Below are 20,168 nucleotides of genomic sequence, written 5' to 3' on the forward strand. Positions count from 1 at the left end.
AAGAGGTGGTCTCAAAACCTTGAACCTCAGTCAGTACTCCACCTGGAGCCAGTTAACAGTAGTCCAGTGTGCAGGTGATCATCGCATGGATCATCGTGGCTATATCAGAATGGGCCAAGCAGGGGGTCTGCTGTTGAGCCTGATGGAGATGAAAAAAATGCCATCTTGGCGGTGTGCATTACCTGGGCCTCTGACAAAAGCGAGGCATCCAAGGTCACTCTCAGAGTCTTGACAGAGGGAGCTGGTGTCAGCTGAACCCTGTCAAGAGTGGGAAGCTGAATACCCTGAACCAACCATAGGACCTCTGTCTTCAATGGGTTAATCTGCATACTGATGACAACCCAGCCTGAACCACCTAACTGGGAGAGGGACACATGTAGACCTTAAAGAGCATAGGGGAGAGGATCACCCCTGTGAAACCCCACACACCAATGGGTAACATGGCCAAATCCTCTTCCCAGTTGCCACCCTCTGTTCCCAGTCTTGGAGAAATGAGGTCAGCCACTGCAAGACTATCCCACGTAATCCAGTGCCAGCGCGGCAGTGGGTCAACAACTCATGGTCGTACATATCGAACACTGCTGAGAGATTGAGCAACAACAGCAGCACCACCCTGATCCAGTTGTCTATGGAGGTTGTTCGTGAGGGCAACCAGCATGGTCTCTGTCCCATAGCCAGGCTGGAAGCTGGATTGAAATGGGTCCAGGGCTAATGTGTCATCTAAGAAACCCTGCAGTTGTTCTGCTGCTGCTCTCTCAACTACCTTACCCAGGAACGATAGATTCGATACTGGACGGTAGCTGAGACGGATAAAAAGATGGTTTCTTCAAGAGTGGCTTCACCACCGCCTCCTTCAACATTCCCTGGAGGACCCCTGAAGCCAGGGACAGATTAATAATGTCTTCCAAGGAAGCTCATACCCTGCCCCCCATACCCCACACTGGCTTTATCCAGCCAGGATGGGAATGGATCAAGGAGGCAAGTGGTTGTCTTTAGAGCTCACAGGACCCTGTCACTATTAATCTTACTACTGGCTTTCAAAAAGGAAACTATATTAAACACAGCCAGCAGATGAGAATCAAAGCAGCAGACAAGAATCACCCAAGCTTTTCAAGATGCCCTGTCCCCAGAGCAGGAATGCCATATTCTGACTGTTTACAAGATATCATCCAGAAATCTACTTAATGGGTAAACATCTCTGTACAGGAAATTACTTCCTTGATAGGTGAAGATCTTCAGTGTTTATACCCACCCTTTGTCTGTCTTGTGCTTGATTTAACCTTTTGCCTTTGGGGATCTGAGCTTCATATGAAAGTAATTCCGCTTCAACTTTGTCAAGCCAAGTGTAGAGTTTCTCGTGAACTGACTGCAGCTGCCCAGAAAGTTGTAGAGCCTGCTCTAAGGTCTTGGACACATCAGAACTCAACTTAGTGATGTCTTTGTATCTTGCTTTAATGCCTTCCAATTTATCTTGGATTATGACAACTTCATCGTCTGTAATTTGAAAGAGATATTATTGCACAAATAAAAACCAATTCTAAAGCAATTAAGAATTTAAGGATAGGTCCAGCATTTAGACTTCTAGGCATCACACTTCAATGCTTGTATGGATCTTCACTGCCTAGAACAGCTTCCTCATTCATTTCAAGGGAGAAAGCTCACCCATAACCACATTCTTCAGCATACAGAGTTTCCCCCATTCAAGCACATGGGGATCTCTATGCATGCATCTCACCATACACAGATGGTTGGATCAAGATACATTGCTGATCTCCTCAAAATCTGCATATGATGTGATCTTGTACACGGTCTGACTTTGTTTTCGATTTGCTGATGTCAAGTTATAGTTAATAACCTGTATTATATAACAAAACTTTTATGGTTCTTCTTTCTTTATGAATCATTTTTCACTGCCTTGAGAATTTTTGATAGTAACAAGTAACAACAGGGGACTTCTCTTGTTCAAGTCTCCTAATGGCAACATGCATTTCACTGGGATTTACAGACCTTCTAGTGAACTATAGTGCACATATTTCAGAAATAAGAATGCTGTTTCTTTTGAAAGGGCCTTAAAAACGTATGATACTTATGATAATGTAATAAATTAAGGACCTCGCTTCAAAATGGGGCTTCCCTATGGACCTAATTGGCTCAAAATATCAGTGTTCTTGTTCTGCCAAGAACATCCTGCAGATGAACATCAATCTCCCAGCCTATGCCATGGGCCTAAGTGGTCATAAAAGAGTGTCCTAGGCTGAACTGCAATGTGCCTCATTAGGTTCAATCAAGTGACAATGGGTGAAATGTCATGGAGTAATACTGCCCTCCCCAATGCACTGCTTGTTGGGGTTATAAGGGATTATGTTTACCCAGTACATAACAAAACTGACAGACAGATCCCACACATGTATACTCAATATCTTCCATACCACTAATAGGATTTGTTCGTTTGGAAGCCAATTGGCGCTGGTGTGTCATCGTAAATGAGGTTACACCAAAATCAAGGATTACTTGGGAGGATGTGAAGGGTGTAGCCTTCAAAGCTCTATTTTAAACTGGACTCAGACTTAAGAGTGCAATCCTAATGAGAGTTACTCTAGTCTAAGCCCACTGAAATGAATGGGTTTAGACTGGAGTAACCCTCTTTAGGATTGCACTGCTAGAATCTAATGTTTGCAATTTATTTTCTTTTTTTTAATGAATCGCTTTATATTTTTGCTATTGTAAACCACCTTAGAAAATTTCTGAAATGGAGGGAAACAAATGCTATAAACAAACAAGCCAGCAGAACATACATCAGTGATGTCATTAACACAAGCCAGCTTAGAGATTCCTGAGCAAGATACAACCTGCCTGGTGAGGATGTGGTATTCCTAGAAGTCCTTACTGTGCCATCCATAAATGAAGGACATGGAGGGCCCAAACTCTTGCCGTTCATGCTGCGCTACACTCCAAAACACAGGATACCTTTCAGCACACAGGAACTCGGCAGTGACATTCTGAATCCTACCACAGACTGACAGTGCCATCCTATGCAAAGTTACTTTAGTCTAAGCCAACAGAAACCAGTGATCTTGGAATGGAGTAACTTGTACAAGATTGCACTGTGATTGCCGTTTCTTTTAACACTGAGCAACAGGTTTTGAGAGCCAGCCTGGTGTAGTGGTCAGAGTGTCGGACTAGGATCTGGGAGAACCAGGTTGGAATCCCTGCTCTGCTTTGGAAATCAGTTGTTGGCCTCAGGCCATTCACATACACTCAGCCTAGCTCACCTCACAGGGTTATTGTGAGGATAAAATGGGGAGAAAAATGTAAGCAACTTTAGGTCTCCATTGGGGAGAACGGTGGGGTATAAATATTAACTAAATAAATAAATGTGTATTGCATTGTTAGTCTAACACAATGTCTTTAAAAAGCTACCTATATTGAGATTTTGTAACATGCAAATTAATTTAAATTTAATTGGTCAATTAATTTGTTAAATTTCTGATGGGTATTCAGTTGTCAGCACCAATTAAAAGCAAGAATACACATTTTTATCTGTTCATGACCCTGACTGAACTATCCCTGATACATTAAGAATGAAAGTCCATGTGAAAACTACACTGGGTTTACCTTTTCAGTGAACAACGTAAATTCGAATTCTGAACTATTTCTCCCCTCTCTTGTCTCCCTGCCTCCCAGCCTCAAATTATGTGTGTCTTGCTCATGGAGCTGGTGACTGGAAAATTTAGGAGTTGCTGGTCTACAAACCAGACATGCTGTGTGTGCAATTGGAATGCAACTTTCCCACAGTACTGGCCTAGTGTGGGAGAAGTAGCCTCTCTTAAAGCAAAAGGGGAACTAATCATTCAATTCATTTGTAAGATTTACAGAAACCCACCACAACATTTTTCTATTTATCCCTCCCTCTGAGAGAGAGAGAGAGAGAGAGAGAGAGTCAGAAAGGAAAGAGAGTTCATACTATTACATCAAAAACCTCAGATATTTAAGTGGCAAACTATTTACTCCTTCCATGAACTCAAAAGGCCGCATGGGACAATTCCACATATCTGCCACCCACTAATCACTTAAAAATGACAAACTGTTGCTCAGAAAGGAAGGGGAAAGGCCAATAGCTCCATATTAGAGCCCATGTTACATGTGCTGCAGGATCCATCCCTGCCAATAAAAGTAGGCAAGACTAGATGGACCAATCATCTGACACAATATAGTAACTTCAGACGATCACAAATAAATTAGGTTTATAAATGATGAAGGTTGAAAACAATGATTAGTGCTACCAGAACCCTGTATGTTCAAGGGCTTTCTCATCGAAAAAAATAAATGTCCCATGACTTCAGTGCAAAATGAGTATATGGACACACAGAAAATTTCTCATGCCACGGAAATTAATGGGACTTGTTAAATTAAATTAGCTTTAAACCAGTAAGATTAAGTTTTCCCTAGTGGTGTTAATAGCAGAGTGGCTAAATTTGGATAAAGGGAATGGAGGATACCTTTTCACAGATGAGGAGACCCCTATAGGTATGAAGCTCTGTATATTTAGGCACTCTGAAATCAATCAGGCTTCAACGATAAGAGATGAGCACAGCCTTTTACCATCCCAATGAAATCAATGGGTCTTCAAAATGCTTAATGTTGGTTGATTCATGCCTTTAGTATTTATGTAGAAATTCTCCTATATGCTGAAAAACCTTTTCCATTCTTTAACTCAAAATACCCCAGTAAAATGGGCCCCATGACCAATGATGGGTTGACGCTGACACACAATGACGTTCCTAAGCTTCCCCAATGAGTTCATGCCTGAAATGAAATTTGAACTGAGGACTTCCAGCTCATAGCTCATGCACTCAACCATTACGTTATGCCAAGATCACAATGAACATTGCTGTCTTTTCAGCTACTCCTACATCTCCAGTATCTGACAAAGTGACCTTGTACTCACAAAAGCTTATACTCTGGAAAATGTTGTTGGTCTTTTAAGGTGCTACTGGACTTGAATTTTGTTCTACATCTACAATAAATGCTGGAACACTGGCTTGAAACTGAAGCACTTTCAAAAGGATGAGCGCTCACAAGGATTTAATAAGCTCTAACCAGAACAGAGAAGTCGCCACTGGGCTGCACGTCACTTGTCCCTGTTGCTAAATCACTGGTTTCCTTAAGACTCTCACCTGTAGTTTGTTTGAGGAGCTCCAAACCATTTTGTATCGCTTGATCAACATTTTGCTTTCTGAGCAGAATCTCTTCTTGAAGAACCTAGAAGATTTTAGAATTGTTTTATAGCTGTAGAAGTTACATAGCTGAAAGTCTTTAAAATTACCACTTGTTCTACCTGAATAGATGTTGGATTGGAAAATGAAGGCTTAAACTTGAAATAATAATAATAATAATAATAATAATAATAATAATAATAATAATAATAATAGAAAGATAATGCTACTGCTAATATTAACAGAACCAATAATGGCAACGTAAAATCAACAGAAAACAAATGCAAATACCAGCATTTCAGTGTGTTGTTTCACAAGCAAATCAGTATTGTAGTCTTGGACTGCCAATTTGCTCAACCTCTCATGGACTTCATTCAGCCAATTCATCAATTCAACTTCGTCTTCTCCGAAAATCTGAGCGTTGCAATAGGCTTGCTGGAGCAGCTCGCCCCTACTGCTGCTTTTCTCCTGGATCTCAGTATATCGGGTTTTGGACGAATCTAGTTTCTCCTGCACCATTTCTTTATCTTCCCTGGAGCTCAATGTCTTTAAAGCCTGACCAATACTAATAGCTTGCTGTAAATTTTTATTGCGAGTAATGATGTCTTCCTCTAAGGCCTAAATGAAGTTTTCAAAACAGTTTAAAAAAAAAAAACACAAAAGAGGGGGGGAAACCAAAAATGAGCAAAACTGAACACAAAGGGCAATAAAGTTATGAAATGATAGTAATACAGAAATGTACAAACTCATCCATGCAAAAAAATGGAGTTCCCTCAATTTGTTGAACAAGTAAGTAAGAAACTATGGCCCAAATGAACGACACGAGAAGGTCTTACTTTATGTTGAGATATCTGTTGTTGTAATTTGGAGGCCTGTGTTCCAATGGGCTCGGAATTTGAAAGCTTCTTCTCAGTGGTGGTTAGCCATTCAACCATGGGTTCTAAGGTTTCGTGGAATTGCTGTGCTACAGCCGAGATACCTTCCAACTGACGATTCCTGCAACATGCCAAGACCAAAAAACAAAACAAAACCCATTTGTTAGGATTTAAAATACCCCAAACTTAAGTCTTCGGGTCTGCTCTGATCCAACAAAAATGTAAATATAATTGGAAGTGGTGAGGAATCTGTCATTCAGAAATAAAATTCTGTGAACCAATGACGTTACTTAAACTAGCACAATCCAGAATGAACAGAACAAAAGGCTGAAATATTTTATAGCTTTTGCTGAATGACATTCAATTTTACGACTTCCACACTGATTAATTGAAAGGGTCAAGCTATATCAGCCGAAGCACATCTAGGGAGTGTGAACGCTGTGCTAAACTAAACCTTGCTGATTTAAAGGACAGAATTTCACATCAAAAGAAGCACACAGGGCTGCCACTGACAGATTTGGTGTTGCAAGTCTCAGCCTTCTCAGTAACATTTGGTTCAATTTAACCCATGTCCTGATGTCATCAGCATGTATGTGTCTCTGCCCCAGCCACTGACAGCCATCCTTAAGGGAAAACCAATCATAACAATGTTGGGACATGGGTTTAGTTGAACTACTCATTACAGAGGGGGAGGAGGGAATGCAACACAGAACTGCCATTTTTGTTGGCAAGCCCACATTATTTGTAACACATAGTTCTGTTCAAGGAAGTGAAACATGAGTCACGCTGCACAGAGCACTTGTAAGAAGGAAAGCATGGCCACCAAGCTCATTAAAGTCTGAAATAAATAAATAAAACATTTCCTGACACTGAAATACCTTTGTTTGCATGCCTCAGTAAATGTTTGCAGTACATTTGATTGTCTAGGGCGGTGGGCTACTTATGATCAAATGTCAATGTGCACGAAAATGTCACCCTTTGAAACCTGTCTTTTTGTTTTGTTTGTTACATTTTTGGTAGGACCTAAGAAACATTTTGCTGAAATGGAAGAAGAGTAGCAGGAGACGTGGGGATTTCATCTTCTTTTATCCTCCCTCTCCTTTTCCATACTTCCTTTCCTTCCTTTTATCCCTTAGAAGCTCCTTGATCCATTGATCTTGAGCAGCATATATATAGTGTTTGAGGGATATAAGGACTGAAACAAATCTTGCCACTGACAATGTAGCCTTGGGATCCCTATCGCTTAGTAGAAAAGGCATTATGTCAGACACAGAGGCATTAGATTTGTATGTTAAAAGGGGGGATCCATACTTCCTTATCCTGATCTAATGAAGAAGCTATGAATGCAAAAGCACTGTTGTGTGCATTTATCAGTGTGCTGGATCAGAAGCCAGGCTGTACATCAGATGCAAATCCAAATGCTTGCCCAAGTGTGGATGCCGTCTATCTAAAACAAACTGCATTCAACAGGAAGCACATTCAGATGTGGTTCCAAATGTGGATTGGGATGCACATCTAAGATTCAAACCACGTGTTAAATGGAACTCTGTGTTGTGTGTGTGTGTAGCTTTGAGAAAAACACCAAGCAAAAAATGGAGTACATTCTAATATGCACTAATTCTAACAGGAAGTTCATTTGGAGACACGTTACAGGCTAAAATTCTATGTTAGTTTTGAAGTGCAATTTGAATGCTCATCCAACATAGTCCCCATTCCCAATCCAGCAACTCTGGGAACCACCAATTTTGCATCCATGTCTGGAGCTCCTAACTTGGATTGGATTGAGTTGGCTCCAGTGATAGCTACTGCAGCCCTCTCCATGAGCTAGGAAATATCTTGCTGGGTTAGAGGGGCGGTAGTTGATGCACTCTTGAGGGAGTGCATTTTCTGACACTAATTCCTCATGTTTTTAACTTCTGGAGGACATCTGACTTCACAGTGCAATGTATGATGCTCCTTTCTACTGAATTGGATCTTTGGTCCCTCTACCTTACTACTGTCTACTATCCAGACTGGCATTGAGTCTCCAGGCCTTTCCCAATGTCTGTGATCTGAGACCCTTTTAAGAGGAGAAGCCAGGTGCTAAAACTCTGCATGCAACAGACATGCTCTTCCATTGAGCTTTGGTGCCCTCCCCCAGGAGTTGCTGGGAGGGAGATTTGTAGACAGCACGAGGGCACTTTGTATGTGAACTCCTCAACACCCACCAGTCTGGGAGCAAATGAAGCTTTTCCCCAAATAATCAAGATTTCCTTGTATACCTCAGGGATTTTCCCTTCCCCATCTGCCTACAGAGAATGATTATGTGATTCCTCAGGGAGGGGGAGGGAATCATACCTGCTTTTCTAAAAGCCTCCTCTACTACCATTCAGTCTGCGACTTAAGATTCTTTCCCAAACACAGGCGAGGCAAGGGGCAACTGAAGATGGGGCTTTTTCAGTGGTGGTGCCTTTCTCTGGAATGCCCTTCTCCAACTTGAGGGTCTCCTGGAGTCTAGCTACTTTACCATCCTTTAGGTGGCTCACTAAAACATTTTCCCTTATTCAAACTTTTAACTTAATGGCTTCGTCTTTTTAGTGGTTGATTTCATGGCTCACTTCTAGTCTGAGGACTGTTTTATGGATACCAGTTTAAGATGCTGAATATGGTTTCCTGCCCTGCCTGACTCTTGGTTTTTTTAATGGCTTATTTTAATATTAATAATGTTTATGTTTATTGTTCTATGATTTTATTCAGCCTCAAATGTGAATACTAATCTTATAATCAACAGAACAAAAACCTTTGCACATCTGCAGATTATATAGTGCTCCACACTGCATTTAGGTGTGCACCCTGCTGCTCTTGTAACTGAATAAAAACCTTTCAAGTACCTGGCTTCAGCCTTCTCGAGCAATGCATCCCATCTGCTATCTAGGAGGCTCAGCTGTTTCAAGATCTTCTCTTTATCTCCAGGCTCTGCTGACTTTGCAATTTTCTCTCCTTCACGCTTGATTAGTTCGACAGTGGGCTTGCGGTCATCCAACAATCTCTGGAGAAGCTGGAGACAAAATAATCAAAAATCAGACTGCCAGGAAATGACTGTATTGCTGCAAAGGTGTAAAAAGATGCAGCTTCTTCAAGATTTTGTTTACTGGAGGAAATGGCAAGTTTCAAGGAACAATTTCCCAAGATGACAGTCAATTATTATTGTGGCAATATTACAGTGTGAATGCCATCAACCACATAAGTAATTTATGATTAGAGCTGGCAAAGTAGGCCAATCTTAATGTAAATTGCAGAGATCCAACTTCTTCTTTCTAGACATATTTTACTCAGATTTCTATTACATATTATAAACTATAGGGAAAGTTCAGGGCAGGCAACAAACATACATACGTAAAACTACATGCTGTAAACTATTAAAGCATCAAAAACACTAATAAGTTAACTACAAAAGCCCTTTGCAGAATGTCTCCATATGATTAAAACAGGGAGCAGTAAGTAGAGGCACTAGGGCCAAATCTGAACTCCAAGGGAATACAAGACCCTGTTCCCAAGTTGCCTTGACAGAGACAAGAGGGCTATGTGGATGAAGATGTGGATGTGGGAATGCTCTGGTTGACCAGGGCATCAGGGCTATGCTAATATTCAGCAATTTAGGAAAGTCAATGCACAGAGGGACAGCAATATGAAATCTTCTCCTAAGCCCAGCTGCCTAGCCATTGGTGCAACATATGAATACTCTGGCAGACACATGGAAGCACACAAGACAACATCATCATCATCTTATCACAACAACATTACCCAGTTTAGAGAACATGCACACAGCCCAATGATGTTGGGCAGAGCAATCCTGAAGGGTGGGGGGGATGAAAGCCTTCTGGAGGTGGCGTGACTCCAACACTGGCGTACATGCCACCTGAAGCATGAAAATGGGCATCTTCACCGTTGGTGGGCATGGTGGGCATTTTTCCGGAGCAAGGGCCTATGCTGGCACAGAGTGGTAAGCTGCAGTACTGCAGTCAAAGCTCTGGTCACAACCTGAGTTCAATCCTGAAGGAAGTCGGTTTCAGGTAGCCGGCTCAAAGTTGACTCAGCCTTCCATCATTTTGAGGTCGGTAAAACGAGTACCCAGCTTGCTGGGGCTAAAGTGTAGACGACTGGGGAAGGCAATAGCAAACCATCCCGTAAATATAATCTGCCTAGTAAATGTCATGATGTGACATCTCCCCATGGGTCAGTAATGACCCGTTAATGGCTCAGGGAACTACTTTTACCTTTTTAATTCAGAACTAGAGAAGAAGAGGAGTTGGTTTTTATACCCCGCTTTTCTCTACCTTTAAGGAGTCTCAAATAATCATGCTTCCCTTCCTCTCCCCAAAACAGACACTTTGTGAGGTTGGTGGGGTTGAGAGAGTTCTGAGAGAACCGTGACTAGCCCAAGGTCACCCAGAAGGCTTCATGTGGAGGAGTGGGGAATCGAAACCCAGTTCTCCAGATCATAGTCCACCACTCTTATCAACAACGGCACGCTGGTAGAACACATAGCACAGGGAACATAACAGAGGTAGAACACATAGCACAGGAAACCGAAAAGCTCACTTGTCCATACACTGAGTATCTGACATAAGGCTGTTCCCTACCATCTGTTTCTGAAAAAAGAAAAGCCCTTCCATTGGAGGAGTGTGTGTGTGTTGGGGGGGTGGTAAATCCAAGTTTAGAAGCTGTTGTGGATTTCATGCAACTCATGAAATAAACTTCTTATTTGTATTCAAGTGTAAGTGAAAGATAAATAATGCCAAGATGCAAGAAACACAGATATTTTAAGCCTTCCTTGAAATATATGCAAATAATTGACCCAATAAATTAACTGCTTATGGGCATAGGAGACACATTGCTTATATGGAATTTCCAGATTCACACAACCTTCCCATTTTATTTGATGGAATAACCCAATCAACATGCACAAAACTAGCAGACACACGAAGTGTCCTCCATGAAAATGCTCAAAGCATTCCTAAATTCAAGAGATCTCCCTGTGCCTACGAGTGCGGGCAGGTCTGAGTTCAGGAGAATAATTTTGGAGTTCTCCAGGCATGCAGGCACCTCCGCATTGTATGTGGGTGGCCTAGTTTCGTTGCCTTTTTTGACTGGCATGGAGGATAGCCACTTTTCTATTAAATACAGTAGTACAAAGTAAGATGCCTATCAGACTTCTCTATGCTTGCCAGTTTTCTTCATTATTAACAGTACCATCAAGTGATCCTTTAGCAATAATGGCCTGGGGTGACAGACCCAATAAATTAGAGAGCCAGTGCGGCAAGGTGATTAAGAATGTTGGACCAGGATCTGGGAGACCTGGGTTCGAATCCCCACCTGTGCCATGGAAGCTTCACTGGGTGACCTTGGGCCAATCACACACAGTCAGCCTAATCTACCTCACAGGGTGTTTGTGGAAATAAAAAGGAGGAAAGGAGAACAATGTAAGCAGTTTGGGTGCCCACTGGGGAGAGATGAGGGGTATAAATGAATTAAATAAAATCTAATTCATATATTGTGACTGGTGTTATGAGTATATACATCTTGTATAAAGATTACACAAATAACTTTCACTCACTTTCTGTTCCTGTATTTGAGCCTTTACAACTTTAAACTCAGCCGATGGAGGCTTCTGATTAGCCACCAGATCTTCTGTGTCGATGAGCCAGCTGAGTATGGATTCGAGAGCATCTTGAAACCTTCCGCAGTGGAGTAATGCTTCCTGCAATTGAGCTGCTCTTTGGGCAACCTTAAAAAACACAGACATTGTGAATATCCTTCTTTCTCCACCATCTCCTCCAATCTGGAACATACATTATTCACAATAAAACAGGTTAGAAGAAAAATTAAACCCAGTATGTTTTGGTTCCTGTAGCTCTTCACTGATTCAGTGAGTGACACCTGTGCCCCTTAGTAATAATTTAAAATTGAGGCCAATGCAGGTCATGAATATTATATGTGAATTCATCAGAATAACCTACAGGTTCTTGAAAGGAGAGAGGCAGCACGGATCATCCTTAGAGAGCCTGAATTCTTCACAGGCCGCTTCTGTATATCCATCTTCATTTGGATAGGAGGAAAAATCTTTCCCCTCTTGTCAGCAAGATACGAAAGTTGTATGAATTATCCTTAGCATTTGCTGTCAGTATTTGCATCAATAAAGCACTTCTCTGTTTTCCAGAGGTTTGTGATTCCCTACCATTATACAGTTAAAGAGTACTGTGTGCCTGTGCCAAAGGGCAGTCTGCGTCTTCGGCTCAATATAAACATAAGGAGGACACAAGGCATTTTAGAATGGGACACTTCGTAACAAACACCTCAGAATTCCTACTCTGAAAACATTTAGAACTGTATACACGTAGCTGCCTTATACTGAGTCAGACCATTGGTCTATTATGGTCAGTATTAACTGATCTGATTGGTAGCAGCTCTCCGAGGTCCCAGGGAAAGGCATTTCAACATTACCTACTACCTGATCCCTGGAGATGTTGGGGACTGTGCCTGGGACCTACTGCATGGAAAGCAGATGCTTTGCCACTGAGGCAAAGCCCTTCCCCAAGGAAGAGGACAAAAGGCAGCACTGCCTTTTTCGTGAGAGCCAGGAATATCAGCAAAACAACAGTTAACAAGAAACTAAGCAGCAGTGACAATACATTTTAGCTACCTTTTTGTTGAGAGTTTTCCACCTCATGTTCACATCTTCAAGATCGCGCTCAAGGTTATCGGTGCTCGTGTTTTTAGCAGCGCTTTGAATAAGGCCTTGACCCAACCAATTCACCTCCTGTTGCTTAACCTGCAGTGGATCAATCTCTTCCTTCTCGAATACCTACGGATTAAAAAAAGAAAGCAGAGAGACATCTGGACTGTCATCTCTGGAGCATGCATAAGCAACTAGAAGACCAAACTGGGCATACAGTTGAAAGCTACTAAGTATTTATTGACAGAGCATATATGTCAAAATTGTGCTTAATGATGTAAACACAAAAGCAACTCAAGCCAAACTGCATATAAATTAAAGTAAAAGTTGTAAACGTTGTACTTTAAAGGAAGAGACCATACTGGCCTGCCTGCAGCCCTTCTAAAGTACACGTCCAAAGTATTTAAAGGAAGCACTCCATGGGCTCACAGGCCAGTTTGTACAGAGGATTACATGCTTTTGGCCTATTTGGTCCTGGGAAATTAAACGTTTGAAGAAAGGGAGATTTTTAAAGTCACATTTAACTCTGACCTGTTCCCACGAGCCTATATCCTCTCAGCCCATTTTAATTTTTTTTGGGGGGAGGGGTATATTAACTCTATTAAAACCTTTGGCTGTGCACTTCACAAACAGTAACACAGAACCTTTCATCTGACGGGATCTGAAGCAAGTAAAACATCTCAAGCTTGAGAAGACTGTGCAGGGCTCAGCAAGGGAGGGGCAGAACTAACTGGTAGTTTTTGGTTAGTCACCTGATCATAAATACATTTAAGAGTACTGAAGAAACACCTTTTTGGTGGAGACTTTACTGCTACCGTTTGAAAGGAATAATAAGAAATTGACTGTGGCTGAAACTGTGGAACAGGCATATCAGGGAATCATCTGGAAATTATCTGTTAAGAAGAATGAGCTAGAAGGTAAGGTCTGAAATCAGACCAGAGGGGAAATTAATAAATCAATCCTCTGCAGTGTAAATTGCAGAAGGCAAGTAGCCACAAGCACAGCTGTCTTTTAAACACAGTTTTGTCTCGAGCAGCTTGACACTGGCCTCTGCCTCTCCTATAGTCCAAAATGATCAATAGGATGATGGGTAGGAGCATAAGCAGGGAGGACCCTGTCTCTCGCCATGACCCCCTACTCGGGGGCTACAACACAGTGGCTACAGAACCCATAACTGGATGAGATCTTAAAAATGGCACAGGAAGACAAAATGATATTGTGCAGCATTACCTTCCCTTCTCTCCACAGCCTGATGAGTAACTGTGATATTATTACAGAACGGACTAACAAAGAGGAAGCAACAAAACAACTGTATTTTCCAGGTGGTCCTTTTTGGCAGGAGATTCAAACATTACAGAATGAAGTCATCATGGCTTCAATACATACTTATGTTAACTCAACCCACCAACAAAAAAGGGGGTCATCTGAGGACATCCACGGACAAGTGGGAGAAAATATTCTGCAGTCACCAGATTTTTTTTGGGGGGGGGAGAGAAAATGATGAAAGCTATACCACAGGATGTATAACTTTTCACTTTAACAATGCATTCTTAGGAGAGTTACACCCTTGTAAACCCATCAACTTTATTGGACATAGCAGGGTGTAACTCTGTTTTGGATTGCACTGTAAACCACCTACCTTTCTAGATACTCTACAGTTAACTCACATGGCACTATGCTCCCTGTGATGAGTCATGTACCTTAAAGAAATTGTTCAATTGATTAATATGGGTTTAATGGGGAAGCCTACACATGCATAGATTTCCCCGTTTTCAGACTGAAATTGTTATAATTTCACACACACACTACCTACAAAAGCAAAAATTAGGACGCAGCTACCCAGTGGGGCAAACATTCTCCCATGGCTGTTTCAGGTAGGGAAAATGGCGGCGGGAGGGGGGAGGCAGAGGCTGAAACCCTGTGGTTCTGGTCTAAATTGGACCCTACAGCTCTTGGGAACTTAGTTCCCAGAAGCTGCCATCTGACTAAAGGGAATGAGAGTTTTAAAATGTGATGTCTAGGTTGGTCCCAAGACACTCCAGGGGCTGAAAGCTGGACTTTTAAAAATATACATCTTTCTCTTAAACTGGAAGCATGGTGACACTTCTGAAATTGTTAAGTAGTTCAATGCTATATAAAAAGCTGAATTTGAAAACATCACCAAATATCAGTCTGGAAAAGGAGATTTTTTATGACATTACTTCCCCAAAATGGGAAACATGAACTGTCCCCCAAAATAATTAAAGTACTATCCTATTGGCTACAAAAGAGAAATGTTGCATACACAGCATATTAAGAAATTCTGATTATTAAGTAAGTCTGAAAACAAATAATTTTTAGACCTAAAAATCAAAAATCATGGCATTAACTTTACTGCATAAAACAATAGTTGTCCATACAGTAAAGCATATCATAAACAAACCTGTCCACCCTTGAGAATGTATGCAGAGTTGCACAAGTTCTGTTTTCTCTTCAAACCCTTGAATAAACTTTTGTTTAAAGAAAGGAAATTTGTAGTGGCAACATAGAACCTACATCTGAAAATCGAACAGGCCACACATATGTAGTCTGGAGATTAGTTGTAATGTGAGAAATATACGCCTAGTGGCTGCCTTTGGAGTCCAAAGAAGTAGTTACAAAGTTCTTTGGTTTCAGAACTCTATTTCTAATTTAAAAGTCCAATTCTTTTAAAGACATCTACACATTATTCAAATTTTCCCCAGTGCTGTAGCTTAAACACATAGATTCACAAAAAAGGAGAAGGCATTGAGGTTAGAGTTTACCAGACGAGCTTAGCAAAAACCCTAAAATAAATTGATATAACCAGATCAGAATAACCCCCCAAAAATTACAGACTTCACAAGCAACCTTACTTATTACAACGCTTTACGTCCTTACTTCAGTCACCACTCGGCAAATGTTATAAAAGTCTCCTGTAAAATCTTATACAACTTCAGAACTACTTTTTGGCATGAAGATGCAAGGGAATCATTTCAGTACATGCAACAAGCCTTTAATCTATGTACTTTGGAAACCACAACAATCTCAGCGTTGCAATTCATACCTTCATGACTTACAGGGCTATCCTAACAGAGTTACACCCTTCAGGACAATAGACTGAGAAGGATGTTAACTCTCCTTGGGACTGCACTGTAAGTCTGCTCAGAGCGGAATATATTAGACCTATCTGCCCTTGAACAGCATTGGCTGCTTGCAGCAAAATTTGTGTAAAAAGGAGATGCTGAAACATCAATGCACAGTGGAAGCCTTCCCGATGAAATGTAACAGGCACCATCTGGACAACAAATAACCATGCTCCAAACAGCTGGAAGTAATCAACTGTTTTACAAACTGCCCTTAATCAATTTACTAAAGTGACCATATCACCAATTTCTGCCTTCTAATAATATGTTGGGTAAGCAATCCTAGGGACCTTGTTGGATAGATTAGCCAAAACACAGGTGTTCAGTTACAGAAGAGAAGCTTAAATAATGCAACAGAAAACTACAATATCCAAGAAGGCATTTATGCTGGGAGTTACCTTGTTAGACAACATGCCATTGCAAACTGTATCCAAGGTTTGTTCTATCGGTATGCCTGTACTCCAGAAACTGAATTCCCTGCTCATTGGATTTGCTTTTGGACAGAATCTGATGTTATCAAGCTCCAATGCCTGATCAGAAAATTTGATTTCACTTGCATCTTTATGGATTGTATTAGATTCATCTGTGATCATGTATTTTACTAATCCTATCCCACTAGAATGCAATACTGTATCTTCATAACCAGTATCTATGCCCTGAGGTGAAATGTCCAAGAAGTCCTTTTCAGTCATCATGTCTTGGGTTTCTAATGGCTCATTAACTTCAGATCCATTATGCATTTTCTTTCTGTCTAAAGCAAAATCAAATTCTTTCTCATTGTCCTGGAACCATTCCGCATGGGCTGAACTGTCTTTTTTCAAAGATGTCAGTGGGCTGCAATGCCCATCTCCAACCTCTTGATTACTTTCAATGTTCCAGAGGGAATCTTTTTCTCTAAGCTCTATCTGTGAATCACTATGCAAGTTCACTCGGTAGTATCCATTGACAGTGGCACTTCTGGTTGTAAGCAACGAAATTTGCTGTTCTCTGTTAGAAGAAAGTGCTCCAAAGTTACCTGCCAAGCAAACATCTTCTACAGAAGATATGCTCCTCATTTGAGTTTGTTCCCCTGGTAGCACATCTTGTTTTTCTTCCCTTTCAGCTGGAGGGCTGCATAGGCCAGAATCATCATCTTCTGAAGTTAGAGAATTAGTCCCATATTTGCCTTGGCCAGTTGTCGCTAAGTCTGACATATCAACAGTTCCAGCCACTGAATAGTCACTTTTATTTGCATAGTCTGAAAAATTTGGGGGGACAAGCATTCTCCAGGATCTTCTGTGCTCTTTCTTCTCTGTATGATTCTTTGCTTTGGGCAAGCCAGTGGCTCGAATGATGTCACTGTTCAGTTTAAGGGCATCGAAAATCATTTTTTCATCTAGTTTACTGGCTTCCCGACTTCGGAGCTCAAACACACTGGAGGAAGAAAGGGCACCATTGGAGCACAATGTACTAAGATCCAATGTTCGATGGCTGTATGGCAAAGTCCTATCTGAGAAATGCCTGGAAGAAAGGCTGCCTTTGGAACCTGAATCAATCTGTTCATTCAGCCGAACAGTGTCATAGATTGACCTCTGAGGAACGTAACAGTCCTCAATATTTATATCTTCTTCCTCTTCATCACCTTTTCCTACACAAGGAGGATTCTGGCGTAAACAGTCTGGCCTGCTAAGCGGTTTGCCCATTTCTGCAGATATTTACAAGTCTAGCACTATAACGAGGCTGCCTTAATGGAGACGTGCAACACAACACAGATTTCCAAAAGTATTAGAACCCAAGTTTGAAAAGCTACAGTAAACTTGCCTTCAGCAGAAAGACATGCCAGACACAGAACATAATTTATGAAGCAATTAAGGTCATGATCAGTGCATCAGTGTAATGAAAAATATATATACATTTACCAGGTTGCGATTTAAACACCCCACCTGCAAGTATAAAGTGCTTGAACTTAAAAGGAAACTTGGGGAGGTGGGGGAAGAGACCAAATAAATCTTTGAACACTGCAAACTACTATCTCAGTATACATACACACCCAATACAATGTAAAAACACAAACTAGAAAACCCCAGTGAGATGGGGGGGTAAGAGGCTCAAGTACTCAGAACTTCCCAGATAGCATCCCATTTCTTATTTCAGGTCAAAATTTTTGTCCCAGATTTTCAGATTACAGTCTTCACAATGAACCAGCATTACAGCAGGCATCACGTTATCTTCGGAAAGTGACAGATTAACTGTAATCCACTTAAACGGTTTGCAGAATTCCATCTCCTTTATAAATAAACCATGTTGTAGAAGCTTTTCAAAGAAAAACAGCAGCTCCCAGAGAAAGCGGTGTACAGCTGAGACCAAGGCACAGAGAGCACCTTCAAAGAAAATCAAGGTACATCCAGAACAGATACGGTAATAAAAAAAGGCTTTTACTTTTTTGGGCAGTAGCTATAAATAACCTGGATTCAAAAGGCAGTTTGTTTTTTGTGTACTTAAAGCTTCTCTGTAGTGCATTCAGAAGTTCCATAGGAGAAAAAGACTGTTTTCTGGATAGCCAGGCCAGTGAAATCAAACAGCTCTTTAACAAAACAAAACAAAAATAATCACGAAAGAAACTTTGCCCAGTTCACCGGCAGAACATGTTCCTTGAAACTTGTCTTTCTGTTTGAGGCAGCCGCAGAGCAGGGCTTCTTCTCCCCTCCCGCACAAAGGCACGGCAGATTTACATTCTATTTTAACGCAGCAGGACGTCTGCGCAAGCTGTAGCTAAAACAGCACGGCCCCAGTTTTCATCTTCGTCCTGGAGAGCAGCTCTCGCAAAGAAGAAGGAGGCATTAAAAGGAACTCCCGACAATAAAGGCTCACACGTACTGCCCAGCGGAGCTGATAAGCTATCCGGCTCTCCCTGGTTCCTTATGCTCTGACAGGCACCCTCCCAACAGAGAGCTGAAAGAAACGCCCTCCCCATTCTTCAGGCAACATCTGCTCCTATCCCATTCGCTCCCTGAGTATTATTCTAACCGAGCATTAGTAGGTGCCTGACCTCTCAGCTCCCCCCCCCCCCATGTTTCCTGCCCCACAGGACTTAACTTCTTAGCCATCTTTCACTTTTACTGCTTGTCTTGTCTCTCAAGGAAGCTGAGGCATTTCAGGGGGAGGTGCACAAAGGAGCAAGTTCCTCCGGTCAGCCATCCACATACAGGGCAGCTTTCTGTAATTCGGAACGGGAAAGGTAGTGGAAGGGAGAGCAGTCGCTTAGAGCAATTGCTAATTAGTTCAAAATGTTACTACATGTTGCTTCGCTGGGCAACCTGACACCACACAAGATGGGCCGAGTTACCAGGACCCCCAACAAGTGCCAAGAAACAGCATTATTATGCTTTGTTGCAGAAAAAAACAGTCCTCAATATTGCAAGTGCACTGGATGTACAGATATCTGTCTCTTGGATGTTCAGTTCTAACAGTACTGATAATTCCATATCTCATTCTAGACTAACCAGTACCATAATACAAAATGAACCCAAACAGAACTGATTCCTTATCATTTAGTCATTTTCATTATAAACTTGATCTGATGTCTGTTTTTTTCAAAAATATTTCCACAATTCATAAGTAAGTGACCATAGGATTCTATCCTTAATTTTTGATAGTTGTAAGCAATATTTGTCCCAAAGCTGGAATGTCACTAGGCTGATAATTAACCATAAAATTCATTAATGAAACATGATGCCATTTAGTAACTTTAAAACTTTTTTTTTTTAATGCCAGCTTTCACTTAGTGGCTGTCAATGGAAAAATTATACAGTGACATACATAGGAGAGGTTCAAAACTTTAAAAAAAAATCACAAGTACTCCTAAGGCTAGGAATAAAAGCATAAGAAAGGTAATACTGCAAATTGAAGGGAGCAATGAAATTGAAAATCAGTGTCAGATTTTGAGTTTGGTCTATCACAGGGGTGGGGAACCATTTTTCTGCCAAGGGCCATTTGGATATTTATAACATCATTCGCGGGCCATACAAAATTATCAACTTAAAAATTAGCCTACTATATTTGGTCAAACATTTAGCCAAGAGGCACGGCCAGAGACGGCTCCAAGTGTCTGCCACACAGAGTGACTCACTTTTGAGCTCTGCTGTCCCTAGCTGGGCCCAAGAGATTCAGGCAGGGCAGCATCCTTCTGAGCTAGAGATCTGCCAGGACCCATGAAGGGCCAGATCAAATGATTTCGCGG

General features: G+C 41.4%; 1 protein-coding gene across 1 annotated transcript in view; it reads right to left on the bottom strand.

Annotated features, from left to right (window-relative positions):
• DST (dystonin) overlaps positions 1-20,168 on the bottom strand; it is a 389,172-nt gene that overhangs the window by 80,195 nt on the left and 288,809 nt on the right. Inside the window, exons 56-62 of the mRNA XM_056856095.1 lie at positions 12,774-12,935; positions 11,688-11,858; positions 8,962-9,128; positions 6,053-6,212; positions 5,508-5,834; positions 5,178-5,262; positions 1,253-1,494 (exon numbers count right to left, since the gene is read on the bottom strand). Of these exons, the coding sequence (XP_056712073.1) occupies positions 1,253-1,494; positions 5,178-5,262; positions 5,508-5,834; positions 6,053-6,212; positions 8,962-9,128; positions 11,688-11,858; positions 12,774-12,935 (1,314 nt within the window). The remainder of the gene's footprint in view (positions 1-1,252; positions 1,495-5,177; positions 5,263-5,507; positions 5,835-6,052; positions 6,213-8,961; positions 9,129-11,687; positions 11,859-12,773; positions 12,936-20,168) is intronic.

The sequence above is a fragment of the Euleptes europaea genome, chromosome 10 (genome assembly GCF_029931775.1).
Source record: "Euleptes europaea isolate rEulEur1 chromosome 10, rEulEur1.hap1, whole genome shotgun sequence".
Classification (NCBI taxonomy): domain Eukaryota; kingdom Metazoa; phylum Chordata; class Lepidosauria; order Squamata; family Sphaerodactylidae; genus Euleptes; species Euleptes europaea.